Below are 25,271 nucleotides of genomic sequence, written 5' to 3' on the forward strand. Positions count from 1 at the left end.
TATAATTTTTCAAATAATTGAGTATATTATAAGATGTATTCTTTTTCATCTGCCTTGAAAATTCATATGCAGAGGGTATATGTTGGTGATCTTTTACTTTTATGTTTTATCTGTTTATCCTTCTAGATTTGTTAGATTTTCTAGTCTATAAGTAAAAAGTGATTGAGGATTGATTAATTGACCTTGGCTGAAGTTTGGCAGATTGTCAAATTTTTATAACCAGAGATAATTCCCCAAATTTTGACTCCTACAGACACAATGAAGCAGTTTGTGATATAGATTATTGGGAGTGCAAAAGGATCTCTCTGTGTCACAAATAACCTACATCTAAGTAGACTTCAATTTGTGTCCCTATTGAAAGCCAAAATATTGTACATGTTTTGTAATTTTTAATAATAGAGATAGATTCAAAAAAGTTTGAATAGTTTGTGAACTTTAGCAAATGACCTTTTCCAAGACTAGGGCTGGGCTTAAATAATGACAGACAAATCTTTTCTTCTTCATAAAATAGAAAAGCTGCTAAGAAGCAGATTTTTAAGCTAAGTTTTACTAAACTCAATTCATGTTTAGAATCTGACTCAGATAGCTTTCTATCTGGTCTCACGTTGAACTGCCCAGCCCTAATCAAGTGTGAACAAAAGTAGAACTGTGCAAACCAGTATGGTATAAATGAATTTTAGTTGATAAATGTCATCTGATAATTTGTCTTTTGAATTGTCTAACATTAGTAAGCTTACTTTTGTTTTTTCCCTCACTGTGCAACTTTTCCAGGTTTGGACCTTATGAGTCTTACGACTCCAGGTCTTCTCTGGGTGGGCGAGATCTGTACAGATCTGGCTATGGTTTTAATGAACCCGAACAAAGCCGCTTCGGAGGTAGTTATGGTGGTCGATTTGAGAGCTCCTACCGGAATAGCCTTGACTCTTTCGGAGGTAGAAACCAGGGCGGGTCTAGCTGGGAAGCACCTTACTCCCGTTCAAAATTGAGGCCTGGGTTTATGGAGGACAGAGGAAGAGAGAATTACTCTTCCTACAGCAGTTTTTCTTCACCCCATATGAAGCCTGCACCTGTAGGCTCTCGGGGGAGAGGAACGCCTGCTTATCCTGAAAGTACGTTTGGAAGCAGAAACTATGATGCTTTTGGAGGACCATCAACAGGCAGAGGCCGAGGCCGAGGAGTAAGTACAACAGAATCTTTTCAGATTCTTTTCACTAGTCACTCTTTTAAACCCTTTCAAGACCATCGCTTTCAACTAGAATAAACACTGTTCATCCCAGTGTATTTTGAAGCAAAAGCTGAGTCATAAACATAATTTTTAGGTTGACTGTAAAAGTTTTTCCAGCACCTCAGAAAATAAGTGGCAGTTTGAGATGATCATAAAGTTGTGCCAAATCTCCCTTTATTAAAAAGGTGAGGCTGTTAGGTTTGGTCTAAAAGGGGTTAAAAGGAGTTGCATTTTTCCTTGTAAACACTAGCAGTTTTGCTGGTGGAATAGTTTGTGGATTATTGTGAAAGGTCACTGAACCCTTTTTGAGTTTTTGAGTAGGTTAAAGGTGCAATGTATGATAAAATGTTTATACTTTGTTGCTAAACTCTAGCAAGTAGAATTTCTTCAAAGCTCCATGTTTCACATTAAACACAAGAGACTAAAAGTTGATGATAGATCAGAATAGCTTAGCCATGTTTATGTGGTGAAGAAGTTGATGTGTATAATAGATTGTACAATGATTTGTGGTCAGTGGTCAGTGTAATTTTGCTAACTCACTCTTACAGTATGTCCAATTGCTGGTTGTTTAATTTTCCCTCGTGTTACTAGTTTTACTCTTGAGAAATAATTTCCACCTGTACAGATACGTTTATGATTTCTTCTTAGGAAGTAATAGTTTGTAAATTATTGCTTAAATGAGTAAATATACTAGTCCACAATTGTTTAACGTTAGGGTACATAGTGTAAACATTATGCTTTGTGTTCTTAGGTCACTTGATTGACATGAAATTTTACCTAGTAAGTGTGTGTAGATTGTGGGGTTGTTATATAGTCTGATCATTTAAAGAGTGTTGTATTTTTGTTATAATGTAAGAATCCTTTTAAGTCAGCTGCTCTTAATATTTTCTTTGCAGAGGAAAGTATTTCTAGTAAAAAATGTAGTAGGGTACGTACATGTTTTTGACTGGTTATTAACCTTTGGTATGTCAGTGTAGCTTGGTATACTTGTGTAGAAATTTTGCATTTTTAACAGTTGCTCTTTACTTATGTAAAAATGCATTGCACCTTTAATGTGTAATTAAGGGAGATTTTCCTGATATGACTTTTTAAATTACCTGGAAACACAACTAGGTTAGATAGGCATTCCTAAGCATAGTATAAAAATGTCAGCAACTGATACATTACAGTTCCACTATACTTCATGATCATAGGTTAATTGAAAATAGTTGGGATGACAGGCTTTGGGTTTCGAATTGAAAATCCATTCTAGTTTGAAAATTTGGAAAACACTTAATATTTTCCATGCTGTATATTATTTTAGGCAAAGTGTGTTTTCTTAATGAGGCTTCAAAAGTAAATTTCATTTTCATAATAGTAAAGCAAGTATTCTTGTACTTTGTATTTACCATTCTAGTCTGAATGGACTTTTCTTTCTTTCCTCCTGTTAGTGAAGTAGATGAGCCAATAGGACCTACATTTTAAATCTTCACTTGTACAATTTCCCTTGGGTCCTTCTCTTCAGATTACTCCTCCATCTTTATCTTCTAAAAGTAAGATTAGCAGAGTAAATTTCTGTGGACATGTGGCCTCTTGGTGTAGATTTGGATAATGACAAGAGAAGAGGAAGGGACACAAAGAGTCGTTTGGTTGCATGACTCTTCATCTGTAAACTTTTGTTTCTTGGGCTTCGGGGTCAGAAAATGTTTCTCTAGGTAAGAATGTGAATGGAACGTCAGATGCAATTCTTTATCTGAAGTGTGTCTTGGAAGTTGATGCATGGTTATGCTTTAACTCTCCTATTTCATACTAATGTTCCATCTCGCCTTCTCATTCCCTTTTTCAACAGGGAGAATACTAAATGATTTCTGGATCTTTTTTACTTCAAACTACAAATATGGTCTTCTTTGTGTATCTTAGTTTTAAGCCAGGTTTTAGTAAAATAAAGATTTCTTTTAGGGTCTTTTCATGGGAAAACATCAATTAGGAACTCTGAAGAGGAGTTGTCAGAGAGTTGTACAAGTGGTAACATTTGGACAGGCACATATGTTGTCTATAATCTCAAGTAATTTTGAAATGTAAAAGTAAAAACATAGGTAGCAAATATTCATTATTTGTTCTACTGGAAATAAAAATACTAATTCAATGGATTTGAGTTTATGTAATAATTTACAGAGTTTTTCAGTGTGTTTTTTCAGAATGGACATGTAAAATTTAGTTACATTCCAGGGAATTTTCAGGTGAAAATTAGTAGATAGTTAACATGAAAATTTTATATGAATTCATAGTTTTTCTTGGACAATATGCTAATACTTATTGATTTCACAAATTTACAGCATATGGGTGATTTTGGAAGCATTCATAGACCTGGAATTGTTGTTGACTATCAAAACAAATCCACCAATGTGACAGTTGCTGCTGCAAGAGGAATAAAGAGAAAAATGATGCAGCCATTTAATAAGCCCAGTGGAACCTTTATCAAGAAACCCAAACTAGCAAAACCTATGGAGAAGATAAGCCTCAGCAAATCACCCAGTAAGTAAGAAAACATAATTGCTATGATTCAAGATGCTTTTTATTTTTTTTAATTCCATACTTTTAGGTAATTTTTTCATGTTTATACCAAAACTACTTAACAATTGTGATTGTAGAAATTAGATCTGTAAATTCCCTATTGCAGTTAATAATTGGTCATGAATACCCAAAGATACTTTAAAAATGTACATACCCTGGTCCATTCCTTTTTCCTGAATCCTGTGTGGTTGTATATCAAACCCTCTACAGCTGAGAAAACAGGCATAGAATAGATAAATAAGCCGGGCGCGGTGGCGCAAGCCTGTAATCCCAGCACTTTGGGAGGCCAAGACGGGCGGATCACGAGGTCAGGAGATCGAGACCATCCTGGCTAACACGGTGAAACCCCGTCTCTACTAAAAAATACAAAAAACTAGCCGGGCGAGGTAGTGGGCGCCTGTAGTCCCAGCTACTCGGGAGGCTGAGGCAGGAGAATGGCCTAAACCTGGGAGGCAGAGCTTGCAGTGAGCCGAGATCCAGCCACTGCAGTCCAGCCTGGGTGACAGAGCGAGACTCTATCTCAAAAAAAAAGAATAGATAAATAATTTGCTGCCTAGGTCAAACAACCAGTAAGTGGTAATGCCAGGATATATTCCAGAGCAAGTAATGCTCTAGAAATCCTGTTCTTCAACCTCCCTATGATTGTAACAGAAATTTGCTTTGTATTCATTTTTCCCTTTTATTTTAAAATAACTTTTTTCCCTGATTATAACATTATAGACATTTTATTATGTAATATTTTAAAAAACTGAAATTGCAATGTTAGATTCTTTCCTCAACATATATTTTCTATAATATAAAATTTGAGAAAAGTTTAAAAATTGTACTTAAATTACTTTCTCATCATGCCTTATTGTTTAATAAGAAACAATATTCTGGAATTTCTGGAATTCCTGGAATTCTGGAAACCTGATACTAAGCAGAGTATGTGTTGTGGGGATACCTTTAACAATGTGTCAGTTGATAGACTGTTATGTATCAAATTTGAAATTTTGTTAGATGTTACTATAATAGAAAATTCAGTTGATTCTCTTGGGACCTATTTCAAAGATATATTTTGCGTGTATGGTTAAATATTGCAAAAGTTTGATAAAGAAACTGATTTGCCATTACAGCAGATAATATGTATCCCTCCTCCATACCCTCTTTTTTATATTACAAACCTTGAGAATAGTGTTGTATAGCTAAGAATGAAACTCAGATTCTTTAGTTAAATTATGACTTCTCTGTCAGGTGTAAAATGGGCATTTAAAAAGATGATTGCTGAATTTTCCTCAATACAAGGTCTTGCTATGCTATAGTATAGACTATATGACTTTATAGAAAATTAGTAGGAAAGGAACCCTATTCTGTCACTTGGCCACAACATGTCATAGTTTTAGCATATGAAAGGAAGATTAAATTACTTATTTGAGGTAATATATAAATAAGTAGATTTTTCAAAGGCCGTCCAAAAGGATAAGCAGTGCATAAAAGGAAAAATTTAAGGGCAAATAGTTAAGCTTTTTTTTTCTAAGTATAAAGTTAAATGTATTACAAGAAAGAACCTGCTCACAATGAGATACCACTCCATACCCACTAGGATAGTCATAATAATAAAAGGAAAATAACAGGATGTTGACAAGGATATGGGGAAATTGGAACCTTCACACATTACTGATGGGAATGTAAAGCAGTGAAGCCACTGTGGGAAGCAGATTGGTGCTTCCTGAAACAATTAAACATAGACTGTCCATATGATCCAGCAATTCTACTTCTAGGTGTTCTTCTACTCCAAATAATTTAAAATAGTATTCAAACAAAAATTTATTTATTTATTTATTTTTATTTTTGAGACAGGATCTCACTGTGTTGCCCAGGCTGGAATGCAGTGGCGCAGTCTTGGCTCGCTGCAACCTCTGCCCCTGGGTTCAAGCAATTCTCATTCCTCAGCCTCCTGAGTAACTAGGACTACAGATGTGCACCACCACGCCCAGTTAATTGTTGCATCTTGAGTAGAGATGGTTTTGCCATGTTGTCCAGGCTGGTCTCGAACTCCTGGCCTCAAGTGATCCATCCACCTCAGCCTCCCAAAGTGCTAAGATTACAGGCATGAGCCACTGTGCCTGGCCCAAACAAAAATTTATATATGAATGTTTATAGTAGCATTATTCATAGTAGCCAAAAGGTAGAAACTATTGAAATATACATCAACAGATGAATGGTTTTAAAAATGTGGAATATTCATATAATGGAATATTATTAAACCATAAAAAAGAAGGAAGTACTTACTAATACATGGTACAACATGAGTGAGCTGTGAAAACATGCTAAATAAAAGTCAGACCAAAAAGGCAACAGGCAGGATGATTCAGGTATATGAAATACCTAAAGTATGCAAATCCGTAGATCAGAAAGCAGATTAGTGGTTACCAGGGCCTTAGGGTAGGGTTGAAATGGGGAGTGACTACTTTATGGGTTGATGAAAAGTTCTGTAACTAGATAGTGGAGATGGTTGCATAACTTTGTGAATGTACTTAATGCCATCGAATTGCACATTTTAAAATGGTTAAACTAGTAAATCTTGTGTTTTGTTTATTTTATCACAATAGAGAATTTTTTTTTGAAACGGAGTCTCACTCTGTCCCCCAGGCTAGAGTGCAGTGGCCAGATCTCAGCTCACTGCAAGCTCCGCCTCCCGGGTTTACGCCATTCTCCTGCCTCAGCCTCCCGAGTAGCTGGGACTACAGGCGCCCGCCACCTCACCCAGCTAGTTTTTTGTATTTTTTAGTAGAGACGGGGTTTCACCGTGTTAGCCAGGATGGTCTCGATCTCCTGACCTCGTGATCCACCCGTCTCGGCCTCCCAAAGTGCTGAGATTACAGGCTTGAGCCACCGCGCCTGGCCTACAATAGAGAATTTTTTAAAAGAAGAGAACAAATGTGCTTTTATTTTGGAGATTATAAATTTTAAGAAACTTTCCGAGAGCTCCTACAATATGAATATGAGTTCTTGCATCCAGGTCTCTGCAGTGTTTACTGGACTTCCATTTTCATGCTGGGGCAGGTTGCTTTAGTGTTTCCCAAAGTATGCGGTGCCCAAGATGATTTTAGGTGATAAGGATATTATTGCTTAGAATAAGGATAGGACAAATGAGCAGATTTAAAGAAAAATATGTAACAAATAATCACATAGATGACAAGCAGATATGATGGAATTCGTGATGATGGTATTCAAATGAATGAAGTTAATTTAGTGAAGTTTAAGAAATACTGGATAGTCTCCAACTCTGATTTTTTCAGTGAGTTCAATTTCGGATTACAATCACGAAGTAAACCTCATAAGTATGTACTTTATGAACTGATGATTGGAAAGAGAAAATGGGAAAATGAATTTTAGCTTTTACTTTTTTGTGTGATATCATAGCAAAAACTGATCCTAAAAATGAAGAGGAAGAAAAGCGACGAATTGAGGCTCGGCGAGAGAAACAAAGGCGCAGAAGAGAAAAAAACAGTGAGAAATACGGAGATGGATACAGGTTTGTGCTTAGAGTCAGAAAATTAGGCTCATTATAAAATGATTTCCTAGAAAAGGCAAGCACATCAATTGTAATGTGAAAAAGTTCTTAAGATTCAAATGAAAAGACTTGTTCAAAGATATAGAGGAATGCTTTTGATTTTTGATATTTATATGTAATCACTACTTAGAAAACATAAGAAAAAAGGTATTCTATTTATAATGGCAATCCAGAAATATAAAATATCCAGAAATAACAGCATTCTTAAAAAGACGTACTTGTCATTGAGGTTTGACTATATGGAGACATAGTGATTTTCATGGTCAGGAACTAAATATTACAAATATGTAAGTTCTTTCCAATCCAGATCCCAAAGGAAATTCTGAAGAAGAGTAAATGGGTAGGTACTGACTTTTTTTTTTTTTTTTTTTTTGAGACAGAGTCTTGCTCTGTCACCCAGGCTGGAGTGCAGTGGCCGGATGTCAGCCCACTGCAAGCTCCGCCTCCCGGGTTTACGCCATTCTCCTGCCTCAGCCTCCTGAGTAGCTGGGACTACAGGCGCCCGCCACCACACCTGGCTAGTTTTTTGTATTTTTTAGTAGAGATGGGGTTTCACCGTGTTAGCCAGGATGGTCTTGATCTCCTGACCTCGTGATCCGTCCGTCTCGGCCTCCCAAAGTGCTGGGATTACAGGCTTGAGCCACTGCGCCTGGCCGGTACTGACTTTTAAGATAATCATTCATTAAAAAGCTGTAATAGTTAAAAATACATGGTAATACAAAAAACTAATTACTATACCAGAATTATTAGCCTGTGAGCAGACTGTCAGGAAGAATGTAATATTTAATAAAGAGGATATTAGAAATAAGAGGGGAATTGGTTGAACAATGAAATAATAACAAAAATAAGTTTAGAGCTTCCTCATATGACACCTGGAATGAATGTAGTTAAAAAAAAAATGAAATTACAGAAAAACAAAATGTTCTGCGAGGAGGTTTTTTTCCCAGGCTTAAAAGTTATAGAATAAATTACAAAGGAAATGATGAGCAGATTTGGCTAAAAACTTAAAATTTGAAAGGAAAGCAAACAGACTTGGAAAATATAAACTTTGATTAATGTCCAAATTAGATTAAAACATCACCCAAATTCTTTTAAAAAGTAAGAAAACTAAGATGTTTAATATTTAATATGATGAGGAAACAGCAGCTAGTAATAATTTTAAGGAAATTATTTAAACAACAGTAATTTAAACTAAAAATTTAAATAATAGTATGCCATTTTATTACTAAGGAGAAATTTGATTTGCTGATTAAGGAATGATCAAAGGACACTTACAATTTCTTGGTGACGTTATAATATTATAACTACTAGAAAGCAATTTAGCAGTTTTTAAAAAATGTCTTAATTTTTCTTAAAGCCTTGAGCCCTGAAGTTTGAGGCCAGCCTGGGCAACATGGCAAGACCTCATCTCTAAACAAAACAAAACAATCCATAAAAAGAAGAGTAGTTCTAGTTTTAAGAACTACTGCTATTTTTAGTCCTTGTGAGTTCTCTGTCCCACTCATTATTTCTTGTGATTCCTTGTTTTGGTAGAAGCAACAGTCAGAGATATATTTTGGTGTAGAAATGAATTTTAAATTAGCCTCTTGGACTGTAAAAATAATTTTACATTGTAAGATGCAATTTTTAAAATTGCCTTATGAATACTTTTCTCATTAAAAATTGCGGATCTGAATTACATTCACGTTGACATAATCTGGATTATGTTAATGTTAATATAATATATAAAATTGTGATTTGGAGAAAATGAAAGAACTGAACTTTCATTTAGCTATGTTCTCTAACTCTAAATATAAATCTGATGATATAACCAAAAGAATGTCAACTCATAAATTATCATTGTAGGATATAATTTCTTTAAAGTAGTCTAAATTATGTTCACTTATCAGAGCAGTTTTACTTTGAGTTATGAGGATTCGAGATTGAGTAAATCACTATTCTTGTGATAGGTTCCTTCCCTTGGATATTTGAATGCTTTCAACATAATAAAGAGCATGGAAAGGTTTATACCTACCCTTAAGGGAACCTAGGGAGAAAGAGATGGATATGTGAGAGATGTACATAAATAATAGTGTATGGCGAAGGATACCAGAAGAGAAGTACAATGTAGTCTCATGAGAAATAACTTCTAAATAAGAGTGTAGGAGGCCAAGCGTGGTAGCTCATGCCTGTAATTCCAGCACTTTGGGAGGCCAAGGTGGGTGGATTGCTTGAGCCTAGGAGTTCAAAACTAGCTTGGGCAACATGGTGAAACTTTATTTCTACAAAAAATACAAAAATTGAGCCAGGTGTGGTGGCACGTGGCTGTGGTCCCAGCCACTTGGGAGGCTGAGGTGAGAGGATAGCTTGAGCTTGGGAGGTGGAGGTTGCAGTGAGTTGAGTTCGCACCACTGTACTCTATGGCCTGGGCAACAGAGCAAGACTCTGTCTCAAAAAATAAGTAAATATTGGTGCAGGGAAATCATGGGAGGTGACCATAATGGACGTGGTATTTGAATTGATCTGGGAATGGTGGGATTACAGGAGGATTTGTGAGAGGCAGCCCAGGTAGAGGCCATGGCTTGCCATCAAAGCAAATAAATAGGAATGTGTTATTGTTATTTAGAAAATTGAAAGCAGTGTAGATTGAAGTGACTCTAATGGGGTGAAAGGTATAATCTAATTTAAACATTTAATGGAGACATGCTGTGCCAGATATTATTAAAGGTATTGGTGAGTAAGCCAAAAAGGAGAGATTAGGAAATTTCCTGGATGGCAGCGAAAACATTTTTGTCTTTGTTTTTTGAGCTTACAGAGCTAATGAAGCCCTTTGAGTAGTAATGTGCTCTTACCTACTATAGGAAGTAACAATAATTAATTGAGTAATTGTGTGTTAGGAAATGTTCCAAGGGCTTTGTATGCATTAATTTTTAGAAATCCTCAGACACCTCTGTGAGCGTTCTCATCTCAATGTAAGAAAACCAAGGCCTAGAGAAGTCAAGTAACTTGCCCAAGATCACAAAATGGAATTAGGATACGAACTCAGCAGTTGGCTCCAGAGCTCATACTCTCAACCAGGAAAATAAATCTAGTAGCATTGCAAAGAATTAATTGGAAAATGGAGACTGGAGACAGAAACCAGTTACGTGACTGCTAGCATAATTCAAGGAAAAGCAAATAACGTAAGATAGAAACAGTTATGCTGGGCACAGTGGCTCACACCTGTAATCCCAGCACTTTGGGAGGCCGAGGCAGGCGGATCACCTGAGGTCAGGAGTTCAAGACCAGCCTGGCCAAGGTGGCAAAAACCCCATCTCTACTAAGAATAAACAATTAGCCAGGTATGGTGGTGCATGCCTGTAGTCCCAGGTACTTGGGAGGCTGATGTGGGAGAACCGCTTGAACCCAGCAGGTGGAGGTTGCAGTGAGCTGAGATTGCACCACTGCACTCCAGTCTGGGCAACAGAGCAAGGCTCCATCTCAAACAAACAAACAAACAAAAGAAACAATTAGGTGAGACTGTTCATTATGGAGTGGCTCTTGAGCTTACAGATGTATGCATTTGTCCAGTCCAGGCCTATTAATTATCCCAAAGTGAAGTAGTCTTTAGAAGGCAAGACTTTTATCACCCAAGAATTCCATAGGAGTGAGTTATGATTGTCTGGTGGTGTGCCACTTTGCTTTGTTGACACTACCATTGGTTTAGAAGCTTGAGGATGGAACAACATGTACAATAAGTTGCAGAACTTTGGAACTTGATACTTCTTGAGGTTTGCTTTGGCTTTTTAATTGGTCCAGGCTTGAAGTGGATGACTTATAGATCCACTGGTTCCATTTTTCCTACCCGGAAGCTCCAAAGTGGGCCAGAAATGCAAAGTGGTGTATGGGTGCGGTCCAAATAAGTACTTAAAGAAATAGTTTTTTTGGCCGGGCGCGGTGGCTCAAGCCTGTAATCCCAGCACTTTGGGAGGCCGAGACGGGCGGATCACGAGGTCAGGAGATCGAGACCATCCTGGGTAACACGGCGAAACCCTGTCTCTACTAAAAATACAAAAAACTAGCCGGGCGAGGTGGCGGGCGCCTGTAGTCCCAGCTACTCTGGAGGCTGAGGCAGGAGAATGGTGTAAACCCGGGAGGCGGAGCTTGCAGTGAGTTGAGATCCAGCCACTGCACTCCAGCCTGGGTGACAGAGCCAGACTCTGTCTCAAAAAAAAAAAAAAAAGAAATAGTTTTTTTGGATTTAAGCTAAGTTTAATTCAGTCATAAAATGGAAGAAAGGAAATCATTTATGTTGGTAAAATTAGTTTCAATGGTATATTCTTATGAACTCTTTATAAGTGAATAAAGTAATATTTAAAGGAAAACTTTTTTTTCTCTTACAGAATGGCATTTACGTGTTCATTTTGTAAATTTCGAACATTTGAAGAAAAAGATATTGAACTGCATCTGGAAAGTTCTTCACATCAGGAAACATTAGATCATATACAGAAACAAACAAAATTTGATAAAGTAGTTATGGAGTTTTTGCATGTAAGTGGCTGTTGTTGAAGTGAGAAGCATTTTATTGATATGAATTTCTTATGATTTCATTTTTCACTTTCCCCATCTCTTGCATTTATGTTTCTAAAATTTTAATTTACTATTTAAAGAAAGAGTTGCTTTAAAATTAACTCAGAATTACTTGTGAATTTCTCTGTAATAGAATTTGTATTTGTTATTTCAGAAATGATTACATTTTTCACAGTTGTTTTTGGGGGAGGTGTCCTTTTACAACTTTATTGATGTAGTGTCAGCTATCATCCATTAACTGGAGTTGTGCTCGTTACATTCATTCGTTATTTCAGTTGAGTCCTATAACAACTCATTTTTATCATGAAAGATTATGCTCAGAGCAGTTAAATGACTGTTAAGTGCCAATGCCAGGAATTCAGAAGTTCCGTAGGGGTTTGGCAAAGGGAAAGACGGTTGGGAATGTTCAGGAATGCTTAAAGAAAGGGCTTGAGCTAGACTGCTAATTGTACATACATAGAATTAATTTGGACAGAAGAGATGGAATTATTAGAAAGTTAAAAATACAGTGATCATCAAGTATACATATGTAACAAACCTGCACATTGTGCACATGTACCCTAGGACTTAAAGTATAATTAAAAAAAAAAAAAAAAAGTCAAGAAACAATAAGTGCTGGAGAGGCCGTGAAGAAATAGTAACACTTTCTTTTTTTTTTGAGACGGAGTCTCGCCCTGTCGCCCAGGCTGGAGTGCAGTGGCCGGATCTCAGCTCACTGCAAGCTCCGCCTCCCGGGTTCACGCTATTCTCCTGCCTCAGCCTCCGGAGTAGCTGGGACTACAGGCGCCCACCACCTCGCCCGGCTAGTTTTCTTTGTATTTTTTAGTAGAGATGGGGTTTCACCGTGTTAGCCAGGATGGTCTCGATCTCCTGACTTCGTGATCCGCCCGTCTCGGCCTCCCAAAGTGCTGGGATTACAGGCTTGAGCCACCGTGCCCGGCCCCAGAAATAGTAACACTTTCACACTGTTGGTGGGAATGTAAATTAGTTAAATGATTGTGGAAGACAGCATGGAGATTCCTCAAGGATCTAGAATCAGAAATACCATTTGACAGAGCAATCTCATTACTGAGTATATATCCAAAGAAATATAAATCATTCTACTATAAAGACACATGCACACATATGTTTATTGGAGCACTATTTACAATAGCGAACTAATGGAATCAACCCAAATGTCCATCACTGATAAACTGGATAAAGAAAATGTGGTACATATACACCAGGGAATATTATGCAGCCACCAAAAGGAATGAGATTATGTTCTTTGCAGGGACATGGATGAAGCTGGAAGCTATCATCCTCAGCAAACTAACATAGGAACATAAAACCAAACACTACATTTTCTTACTCGTAAGTGGGAGTCAAACAATGAGAACACATGGGCACAGGCAGTGGAATACCACACCCCAGGCCTGTTGTGGGGTTGGAGGAAAGGAGAGGGAATTTATAGGACTAGTCAATAGGGGTAACAAACCGCCATGGCACATGTATACTTATGTAACAAACCTGCACATTTTGCACATGCATCCTGCAACTAAAAGTAAAATAAAAAAATAAAATAAAATAAAGACACTGGCTAACAACAACAACAACAAAATACAATGATCAGGCTGGGCATGGTGGCTCACACCTGTAATCCCAGCACTTTGGGAGGCTGAGGCGGGTGGATCACGAGGTCAGGGGTTAAAGACCAGCCTGAAAAACATGGTGAAACCCCGTCTTTAATAAAAATACAAAAATTAGCCAGATGTGGTGGCGCGTGCCTGTAATCCCAGTTACTCAGGAGGCTGAGGCAGGAGAATCACTTAAACCCGGGAGGCAGAGGTTGCAGTGAGCAGAGATCGTGCCACTGCACTCCAGCCTGGGTGACAGAGTGACACTCCATCTCAAAAAAAAAAAAAGTGAACATTCATACCACCATAAACCTCATAGAACTAACTGTGACCCTTAATTTTCTTCTGTAATTTACTTCCTTAATGGGTTTCTGTGTGTCCTTTATAACTTAAATACCCCCCTACTCTCGAAGACCTCTTAAAATATTCTAGCTCCCTTTGATCCCTTTCTCTATATGCTTAAAATATGCTTTGAAAGGTGAATAATTTTTGTAGGTTCCTAATATTTTATGATTATCTTTTCAACTAAATTGTAAACTTGAGAAAAGATGTTAATTCTTATATAGCAGATATTGTATCTTCCATAGGATGAACATGGTGCTAAGCATTATTATTGAGTACTCATTGAAAAGCTGTTTGGATTCTTTCTGTTTTGTTTTCTAGGAGTGTATGGTGAATAAATTTAAGAAAACATCTATTCGTAAGCAACAGACAAATAATCAAACAGAAGTAGTTAAAATAATTGAAAAAGATGTTATGGAAGGTAAGTATTTAAAACAAATTATTTTAAAATTCTGCATGTATTTTTATATATCATAACCTGTTTAAATGTAAATGATAGCCACTAGAGTGATATACTACAGTCATATATACAGTAGCTCTGAGTGAGTTACCAGAAATGAACTTCTTTGTCTTCCTGTTCTCATGCTTACAAATTTATCATTACCTGCCATTACTTTCTTCACTACAATTTGAGAGGAAAAATTACCTTTTCCTCTGGATGAAAGATACTTCTCTCTGTTTTCTGTTTCTGTTATTCTTTCTCCCGAAATTCAAGTTATGAACTCTTCTGTTTTTCAGTCTTTCCTTCTCTTTTGATTCCATCTCTGGGGTCTGTAAATATGCTTTTACTTAAAAAAACAAAACAAAACAAAAACAAAAACTAACCAAACAAAAAACAGCCAACAAAAGGAATAAAAAAAAAGAAAGAAAAATAGACACTAGTTCTCCTAAATAACCTATCTTCTTTTTCATTTTAAATAACCAAATGACCATGCTTCTTTAAGCATAATCCACACTAGTCTCTGCTTCTTCATCTCCCATGTATTACATTAAACAACTTTCGACTACTGTTTACTGAAACTGCTGTGACAGAAGCTACCAACACCAACTCCTCTAGGTTCTTTTGAATCATTATCTTCCGTAACATTTTTTACTAACTACATTATTTGTGAATCATTTTTCTTGCTTTGTTTCTGTGGCACTTCACTGGCCTAATGTTTTCTTTATCCTTTTGTCATTTTTTAGTCTTTATGCTTTCTCTGCCAGTCTTTTAGAATTTGATGTTTCTCAGTACCTTGTCATTAGCTCCATTACCATCTCCTTTTATATTCCTTCCTAATAAATTCACTTACTTACAGAGCTTAAGTTAGTATCTAGATGTTCATTACTTATACATCTATATTTCTAGCACAGATCTTTCTTCTGAACTCAGTCTTACACATCTGCCTACTGACATCTCTCTACAGTAGTCACACAAAATCAACATATCCAAAAAATTTATCATCTCCTTGAGCATATCCTACCTTACATAGAAAGCAAAACAAAACCTCACAGTTTTTTCCTTCATTTATCTTGAAAAGGGCCTGCACCATCTACCAAAGCCGGAAGTAGAGAGTTATACGAGGTACTTTTTCCTTACTGTATCTTGAGTACTGATCAATTGATAACGTCAATTCTATCTTTTAAATATTTGTCAAATCTGTTTCTTGACGTCTCCTTTAAATACTGTATTTGTTCAAATCCTTGTCTATTGTCTTGACAATTGTAGTATTTCCGAAGTAGTTTCCTTACTTCCAGTTTTTCTTATCTATGATTTTACCACATGATCTTGTTATTTCAGGAACTTTCAGTGGCTCCTCATCCTCTCCAGAATCAAGTTGCAAATTTCTAGGCATGGCACATAAAGCCTAGGCCCTTTTTTTCTATTTTCATCTTTAGTCTCTTCTTCTCTGTTCCAGTCGTACTAATTTGCAGAAAGTACCATTTTCTTTCATCCTTCCCTTGCATATGTTTATAACTTCATCTGTAGTAAACCCTAGTCACCATTTGCAAGATCCAGAATATCTTTGTTCCTTATGAATCCAGTTTTGACATCATTTCCCCTTTTCTTACTCATCCACATTCATAATCATGGAAATGCTTATTTTACTACAAAATCAACATTTGTTTTCCTTTATATTATAGTTTTGGGAGGGTGAATGTACAGGCCTCAGAGCATGGTTGTTTAACCTGATTAGGAACTATAATGTAATTTTACCTTAATAATTTTAATTAGTTAGCGATATATTAAATCTACATATGTAGATTTATGAGATGTGGTAGAAATACTCAACATAAACCTGTACACTCTGATCTTTATTTTGGAAGAAGGGATATGGAAACTAAGTAGTAAAAACTTCATTGGTCAGAAATAATACATGAATCATTTCTTTCATAATTGGATGTCTTTTGTAGGTGTTACAGCAGATGATCACATGATGAAAGTAGAGACAGTTCATTGCAGCGCTTGCAGTGTGTATATCCCTGCTTTACATAGTTCAGTTCAGCAGCACTTAAAGTCTCCTGATCATATCAAAGGGAAGCAGGTAAAATTTTGATCTGTCTTAATAAAGTTGCTGGATTATCCATCAATATTTTATTGTTCTTTGGCCATAGCTTCACACCTTTCTGCAGTTTTATCAATTTATCAATCTCATATGAAATAACTATGAGTATACTGAGAGAGGCAGTATACAGTGGTTAAGAGTGAACTCTCGAGTAAGATTCCCTGAGTTGTTCAATCTATAACATGTGTTAAGCAAGCAAGTTAGCCTTTCTTTGTCTAAGTTTCCTTATCTGTAAAATGAGGGTAGATGATCATTTTGCTCTTACCTGATTTTTTTTTTTTTTTTTTTTTTTTTTGAGACGGAGTCTTGCTCTGCCGCCCAGGCTGGAGTGCAGTGGCCGGCTCTCAGCTCACTGCAAGCTCCGCCTCCCGGGTTCACGCCATTCGCCTGTCTCAGCCTCCCGAGTAGCTGGGACTACAGGCGCCCGCCTCGTTGCCCGGCTAGTTTTTTGTATTTTTTAGTAGAGACGGGGTTTCACCGTATTAGCCAGGATGGTCTCGATATCCTGACCTCATGATCCGCCCGTCTCGGCCTCCCAAAGTGCTGGGATTACAGGCTTGAGCCACCATGCCTGGCCTTACCTGATTTTTTTAAAGAGTTAGATTAACTAAAATGTATAAGGCAATTAAAATAGTGTCTGGTAATGGTAAGCATTCAGGAAATTATAGCTTTTATTGAACTGTTAACTTTTTAAAAAGTCAGTACAAAACAGTTTTGTGAGAGAGTGTGTGTATTGTGTGTGTGTGTGTTTTAGAATAAAAAAGTAAAGATTTGATTATTGCTGATAAATATTTCTGATAGTTGGGAAAAATACATTTAAAAACAGCATTACCAGTTAGCATCTATTGTTACATTTTTTAGTAGAATATCCCTGAAAAATTTACTGTCTTTTTGGTTAGTGTGTTTCTGCTTCTCTATTGGCGTGGCTGGTTTATTTAGTCAGATTTACTTCAGGCAATACAAATGTTTATATTGTGGAAAATCGGTTTGTTTGAAAAGCATATTTAAAGATTCAAATATTAAAGCCTTAAGTTTTAAGTAGAACATACCCAGTGTTAAACTTGTATTTTGTGTTAAAGTGAACCTCATTTAATTCAGATTTCTTCAAGCATTTTTGAACACATACAGTCTTTTCTTAATCTATGTCTTTTTCTTCTCTTGATACTCCCTTGACACCATTTTGGCAATTAGACATTCTATATTGTTACCTTTCTTCCTTTGTGTAATAGTCTTGAAATAACCACAGCCTAGAGGAAGACTAGATACTCTTGTAGTATGAAAAATTATTCTTCATTTTTTGATAGCATGAAAATTAATAGTTGGGGCTTGGGTAGGCAGATGGGGAGTGGAAAGAAGAGAAGGCAGCTATCTAGTAGAATCTAGACTTGTAGATTTGTGGGACTGAGTGTTTTCTGTTGAAGCTGATTGGCTTGAATCTTCACTGTTTTAATTCATAGATTTAGATTGTGGTTACAGTAGGTACTGTTGCTGTATAGTTTGTAAGGAGATAAGTCATTCAAATCTAAGGGTTTGAGCATGAAATGCTGTTTTAATTATGGAAATATTTTTCATAGCATGGTTTTCAAGAACCCTCAGTGTGTTCTGTTTTTTGTAGGCTTATAAGGAACAAATAAAAAGAGAGAGTGTCTTGACTGCTACAAGCATTTTAAATAATCCAATAGTGAAGGCGCGATATGAACGTTTTGTTAAGGTAAGATATTAGGGCAAAAACCTTTTCGATTATATTGTGGTATTGCAATAATTAACTGGTGACATAGTAACCTTTTGTGATACTTGAATATAGTTTAACATATTAAGAAGAATTTTACTCAGTATCTTGTGTATAGGTAAAACATCTTTTTTCCTTATTGTTGAGTTGGTCAAGATGGGAGCAGTGATTCCTCTGATCATCTTTGTAGCTCTGAATCAGTTGAGAAATACACAAGAATTAGATAGAAAATCAAAATGTCAGCTTTATTCTTGATTTAAGAAAAAATTGACTTGGAGAATATATCTTAGGTATGTAGTTGCTGTGAACTTGTAATATTTCACTTCTGAATTAGGTAGACTTAGATCCTCCCAACTTCTGTTACCAGCCCTGATGGAGAGCAACAGACTTCTCCTAGTTTACCACAGGGCATAGAACAGACTAGGATGTACCTTTTCTGTCACTAGGAAGACCCAAAAGAGGGGACCCAGAAGGGATTGTGTTGTGTACACCTAGTTTTTTCTTCCAAGCATACTAATTGCATATGTCTTTGGGTAAAAGTTGGAGGGTAGCAGGAAGGTCAGATATGTTGCTCCAGAAGAAGGAATCTCATGGAATTTGGAGGGCAGGAGAAGAGAGGTTTGCTTCTAATGTTAAGAAACTCAGATGTGAACTCTTTACTCCTCAGGGTTTTTGCCGTATGTTATGGCTTGAATCCATCTTTACATAAAATTTATTATAAACACTATACAAATAAGAGCTTACTATGATTCAGGAAATTAATAGAAATCAATTTTAGAGGTCTTTTAGTTTTGTTCTGTTTTTACTTTTCTTATAATACCCAGACTGGTCTGATAGAAGTTATTTTTCAGTCTTTACAAAATAATACCTACCTTAAAATCATTATTCTACACTGAAGAGAGCTGTTGTGTTGAAGATTTACAAGTGTGTTATTTGCATTAGTAAGTATAGATTAAAGAAGTTTTGTTTATTTTGTCTATTGTGACTGTTAACAGCTACTCTGAAGAAAACCTGATGCATATTTAATGACCATTAAATTGTACCTCTACCAGTTCTTTCCAAGCTAAATAATATCAGTTCTTTCAGCTTGTTCCTTAGGGACCTATTTTCTAATTTGTTAATTTAATATTCATTAATATTTGTCACCGTTTACTACATTCTTGACACTACTTTAAAAAAAGGAATGCAGCCCTGAATTGAAATCCAATTTTATGGGAGGTATGGCATCAAAAAGAAGCATCATAGGTAAAGAAGGAAAGATTAGATTTTTATTTTTGCATTGTCACAAACTTCTGAGAAGTCAATGGTTTCTATTGATATGTGAAGATAATTTTTAATGAGGGAAGAATGCAAAATTAGAATTTCTATATAGTGTTTTCAGGTTACACATAGAATTTCTATATAGTGTTTTCAGGTTACACAATTGAGTCACTTCATGGAATGGGAGATGTCACTGATGGGAGTATCCTGCTCATGCACGTATTGTAGAGAACGCACCTGAACTGAGAACTCCTCTAGAACTTTGTTACTCAGAATGTGATCTGTGGATCAGCAGTATTGGCATCACTTGGGAGCTCATTAGAAATGCAGAATTTCAGGTCATACCCAGGACTACTGAATAAGAATCTTCATTTTAATGAGATTCCTGTTGATTTATATGCATGTGAAAATTCAGGAAGCACTGGGATCACATTGCTCAATGATGGCCCTTTATTCGGCATGCCTGTCTGCTCTGTTCCCTGTTGTCGTTCCCCAGCACATCTTCTGCTCATGGTCAGCTCTGGTCATGGCTTAAAACTCCTCCACTGTCAAGTACTCTCTGTCTGACAAAATGCCCTTGTAAATCTTTGTCCCTTAGAGACACAGCAGAGAAGACAGAAAAAAACAAAACAAAACAAGTTTGTCCCCATCGAGATGATCATTTCATCAATTTCTCCTAATTCTCCAACTGTATCATCTTGTTCTGCCTTCAGTCCCTGCTGTGGGCATTGATAATCACCCTTTCAGTAGGGAATGGTGCTGTTCTAAAATTCCTTATTCGTTCTAGCTCTATGGTTAGCTTTAATGTTTGTCTTTCTAAAAATTGTGAAATCGTTCATGCCAGTCCTGTGTTTCCCAGATTTTTACTCAATTCACAATAATTTTACTTATTAACTACCAGTGTAATGTGTTCCCTGTAGTGACTTTTCCAACCTTTAATAACTTCACATCTCAGATTGCATTCTTGCTCTCTTTGCTTCCCATATTGTTTTTCTTATATGTATATATATTTTAAGACAATCTCTTTGTGTTGCCCAGGCCAGAGTGCATGGTGTGATAATAGCTCACTGTAGCCTTGAACTCCTGGGTTTAAAGCCATTCTCCCACCTCAGCCTCTCTAGTAGACGGGATTACAGGCACACGCCACCGCCTTCAGCTACTTCCCATATTCTTATTCTCCTGCATTAGGGAGATTGAGACCATTAGATGTAAATTCAGTAAGTGTTCGCATTTCTGCCTTAGATATATCTTTCCTTCACCTTTATTATCTGTGAGGAAAAATCATTGCCTTTCATATGTGTCCTAACTTCATCATTATTTCTTCCTTTACTTGCATCTGATTTTTTTCCTATTTTTTTTTTTTCTAATCTTCCTCAAATAGACATGCTTATGAGTTCCCTAAACTAAAAATGACTTAACTTTTCCTAGACTTTGGCCCACCCTATTTTATCATCTTTTCTCTTCCCAGAATACTTGAAATGGTAGTTTACTTTGCACATGCTCTTTGCTTCCTCTCTATTATTCACTCTTTAAACTAGTAGTTCTCAACCAGAGGAATGTGTTCAGTCACCCGTGAGGCTAAGATAAATGAAAAGCTGCCTAAGCCCTTTTTTTAGGCTTTCTGAATTAGGGTTTCCCAAACCTCACTGATAAATATCTCCTAAAATGCTTCTCTTATTTTGAGACAGAGCCTCACTCTGTTGCCCAGGCTGGAGTACAGTGGTGCGATCTTGGCTTACTGCAAACTCCACCTCCCAGGTTCAAACGATTCTCCTGCCTCAGCCTCCTGAGTAGCTGGGTCTAAGGGCGCGCACTACCATGCCAAGCTCATTTTTGCCCTGAAATGCTTCTTAAATGTGCAAGTTACCAAGCTTCTCCTGGAAATTTTTATTTAGGCGGTATGAGATTGATCCAGGAATTGGTGTTTTCAGCAAGAGCTCCAGTACAGACTCAATGAAAATCTCAGGGTGTTGGAACCAGGGCCTGTGGTTTTTGACAGCTTCATAGGAAATTTTAAAGATACATTCTTGGACAACTGCTGCTGTCTTAACTGTCACATCATACTTTTGAAACTGCTCTGCCTAAGATTGCTAATGATGTCATTATCAAATCTAGTGACCTTTAAAAAATTATAACATACTATTTTAAATGTATGAAAGTAAGGGGATAGTACAATAAATCCTCAAGAACCTGCATTCTATAATGATGATCAACTCTAGTGACCTTTTTCAATTGCTTTCTGCTTTTTTATACATATCATTTGACACTGTTGATCTATCACTTATTCTTGAAACTCTTTTATCAGGTAGTCTTTTACTGTCCTGGGTTTTCTCCTGCACCAAGTGTTCTTTCACTTCTGTTTTTTCTTTTCTCTTTTTTTTTTTTGAGATGGAGTCTCGCTGTGTCGCCCAGGCTGGAGTGAAGTGGCACGATCTCGGCTCACTGCAAGCTTTGCCTCCTGGGTTCACCCCATTCTCCTGTCTCAGTCTCCCGAGTAGCTGGGACTACAAGTGCCCACTACCAAGCCTGGCTAATGTTTTGTATGTTTAGTGGAGACGGGGTTTCACTGTGTTAGCCAGGATGGTCTCCATCTCCTGACCTCGTGATCCGCCCGCCTCAGCCTTACAGGTGTGAGCCACCACGCCAGGTCGTGTTCCTTCACTTCTAACTTCTGCTGCCCCCATGTATAGAGTAGGCATCTTCATAGGGTTTTTATTCCAGCCCTTTTTTCTACTTAATCCACCAGTCCCATCCCAGGGTCTTCCCATTTAAGACTCTGGCTTCACAATGCACTCTATGCAAGCAGGCAATTCATTCATGTAAATATCTTTTTTTTTTTTTTTTTTTTTGAGACGGAGTCTCGCTGTGTCACCCAGGCTGGAGTGCAGTGGCCGGATCTCAGCTCACTGCAAGCTCCACCTCCCGGGTTCACGCCATTCTCCTGCCTCAGCCTCCCCAGTAGCTGGGACTACAGGCGCCCGCCACCTCACCCAGCTAGTTTTTTGCATTTTTTTAGTAGAGATGGGGTTTCACTGTGTTAGCCAGGATGGTCTCGATCTCCTGACCTCGTGATCCGCCCGTCTCGGCCTCCCAAAGTGCTGGGACTACAGGCTTGAGCCACCGCGCCCGGCCGTAAATATCTTACTTTGAACTCTCCTTTCTTTTTTGAGTTGCAGATTTATAGCTGCCTATTAGACATCTAGATATCTGAAGTTTTAATTATATATATTAATAACGTATACATACTTCCTCCCCTTTTCCTTTCCATTAGAATAGTGATGTAACTTACCTGTTCTGTGAATAATGTCACCACATCTTTTACATTTCTGGTCTGGGGTATTAGAGTAGCTTCCTCACTAGTATTTCTTCTTTTGGTTCTCTACTTCATCCTTCACATTCCTGTGTCATTCATCTTAGAGGGTAGTGCCAGTCTTAATGTTTTCTTGCTTAATAACCTTCACTGTTACTTCATTTCTTACTACATTAATATAGCCTTCTGATATGGTCAAATTTGTGTGAGATTTGATCCAGATATATAATTCAAATATTAAAATAAAGTTGTACCTGTGAATGTTTATTGAGAGGTTTGTCTATTTTTTAAAAGTAGAAGTAAGGCATGGTATCTAATAGATTAGGCAAGGTACCTGCTTTTCATTTGAGTTTTAAAGAGATTCTGTAACATTAAATACTCATATAATTAAGTAAAATGTAAATCTTTGTGTCATCTCTTTTGTTTCTACCAAAAACAACACTTGCCTTTGTCATATATATGTATATGATTTTAGAAATACAGTTAAGGGGAAAATATGCTGCTCTTGGGAGTGAATATTCAAGTGTGCATCAATTTTTTGAATATTTACCCTAGAAGATTCCAGTTATGGAGTATAAAGTAATGGCTTCAGTAAATTATATGCTCACATTGGTATGAAATGGACACTCGGCAAATACTAAATGAATTTGTTACGATTTATAATGAAAAGTTTCAAAATGGCATTTACTCCTCATGATATGGCAAGTAAAAATTTCACTTGCCATATCATGTAATAATGCATGTGCTGATTTTAAAACCCATTTCTTACGTTTTTAGGGTGAGAATCCTTTTGAAATTCAAGACCATTCTCAGGATCAGCAAACAGAAGGAGATGAGGAGGATGAAGAGAAGATTGATGAACCTATTGAAGAAGAGGAGGATGAAGAGGAGGAAGAAGAAGCAGAGGAAGTGGGGGAAGTAGAGGAGGTGGAAGAAGTAGAGGAAGTGAGAGAAGGAGGAATAGAGGGCGAGGGAAATATAGAGGGAGTGGGGGAAGGAGGGGAAATAGGGGCAATGGGAGAAGTAGAGGGAGTGGGGGAAGTAGAGGAAGAAACAGCAAAGGAAGAACCGGCTGATTTCCCTGTTGAGCAACCTGAAGAAAATTAAATATAAGGTATTAAATTTAAAAGGAGCTTTACATTTCGGTTCTAATGTAAAAAAGGGTAAGACATTTAATAGCTTAAAATATGAATTAACACCCATGTTGCATGCATTCCACATATTAAAATTTGTTTTATATAATTTCTAAATGTTTAACATTTGTTTAATAAAATGAAGGTAAAACTATTTTAGTTTAGTTTTTATAGCTACCAAACTTAGATCTGATAAATTGTTTGTATAATTTTTAAGCTTAATTTTTATTACTTTATTGGTGTTAAGGATAACAAATGTGTATTGTTAGTATAGCTATTCTAATAATTTTATCTTAAATGCTGCTCTTGGGAGTGAATATTCAAGTGTGCATCAATTTTTGAATACTTACCCTAGAAGATATAAACTGGGCAAGTATTTTGTGCTCTGTGTATTTTTTTACTGCATTGGACATTGAATAGTAATTTGCGTTAAGATACGCTTAAAGGCTCTTTGTGACCATGTTTCCCTTTGTAGCAATAAAATGTTTTTTACAAAAAATGTTCTCCCTGGATTAGCAGTTTAAATGAAACAGAGTTCATCAATGAAATGAGTATTTAAAATCAAAATTTGCCTTAATGTATCAGTTCAGCTCACAAGTATTTTAAGAGGATTGAGAAGACTTGAATTACAGAAAAGAAAATTCTCAATCATTTTTAAAAAGTAAAACTAAAATTTTTTTAAAAAACACATTTCAAATAGAAGTGAGTCTGTAACTGACCTTGTTTATGCTCTTTTTAGTTTGTTCCTTTTCCCTGTGCCTGTGTCAAATCTTGAAGTCTTCCTGAAAATACATTTGATACAAAGTTTTCTGTAGTTGTGTTAGTTATTTTGTCATGTCTATTTTTGGCTGAAGAACTAAGAAGCAGACTTTTCTTTTAAAAGAATTATTTCTCTTTCAAATACTTCTATCCTTTTTTAAAAATTACTTTTTATGGCTTATATACCTACATATATAGAAAGAGAACTTGAGCTTGATAGAGGATCTATTCTTAAGTCATTTGTTTTCAAACAACCATCTATCTATGTCACTAATAGCAGTGCTCTTGTTTTTTTCAATCTTTACTGTGGCCTCTTTTGAGAGTATGGTCCGTTTTTTTTTTTTTTTTTCTTTTTTGGGACAGGGTCTCACTCTGTCGCCCAGACTGGAGTGCAGTGTAGCCTCAACCTCCTGGGCTCAAGTGATCCTCCAACTTAGTCTCCCACGTAGCTGGTACTGTTAAGTGTGAGCCACCATGCCTAGCTAAATTTTGTAGTTTTCATGGAGACAGGGTGTTACCATGTTATCCAGGCTGGTCTCGAACTCCTGGGCTCAAGTGACCTGCCTGTCTTGGCCTCCCAAAGTACTGGGATTACAGGTGTGAGCCACCATGCCTGGCGTAGGGGGCTGCATTTCAGTGAAATTAAATTCTTAAAGTTTTGAGGCATTGTATGGATAAATGTATTATATCAGAT

The 25,271-nt window shown here is 36.8% G+C and overlaps 1 protein-coding gene across 4 annotated transcripts in view; it reads left to right on the forward strand.

The window, feature by feature from the left end:
• Nucleotides 1–24,624, forward strand: part of ZNF326 (zinc finger protein 326) — a 36,937-nt gene extending 12,313 nt beyond the window's left edge. Inside the window, exons 5-12 of one of the 4 annotated variants that reach the window (XM_010363689.2) lie at nucleotides 772–1,177; nucleotides 3,541–3,739; nucleotides 7,184–7,295; nucleotides 11,696–11,843; nucleotides 14,162–14,261; nucleotides 16,235–16,365; nucleotides 18,002–18,097; nucleotides 23,463–24,317. In XM_010363689.2, the coding sequence (XP_010361991.2) occupies nucleotides 772–1,177; nucleotides 3,541–3,739; nucleotides 7,184–7,295; nucleotides 11,696–11,843; nucleotides 14,162–14,261; nucleotides 16,235–16,365; nucleotides 18,002–18,097; nucleotides 23,463–23,792 (1,522 nt within the window). In that variant the 3' untranslated portion in view covers nucleotides 23,793–24,317. Of the gene's footprint in view, nucleotides 1–771; nucleotides 1,178–3,540; nucleotides 3,740–7,183; nucleotides 7,296–11,695; nucleotides 11,844–14,161; nucleotides 14,262–16,234; nucleotides 16,366–18,001; nucleotides 18,098–23,462 lie in introns of all 4 variants that reach the window. The other 3 variants (XM_030913068.1, XM_030913070.1, XM_030913069.1) reach the window with 3 other exon arrangements.
• Nucleotides 24,625–25,271: the final 647 nt, after the last annotated feature.

Source organism: Rhinopithecus roxellana, chromosome 12 (assembly GCF_007565055.1).
Source record: "Rhinopithecus roxellana isolate Shanxi Qingling chromosome 12, ASM756505v1, whole genome shotgun sequence".
Lineage (NCBI taxonomy): Eukaryota > Metazoa > Chordata > Mammalia > Primates > Cercopithecidae > Rhinopithecus > Rhinopithecus roxellana.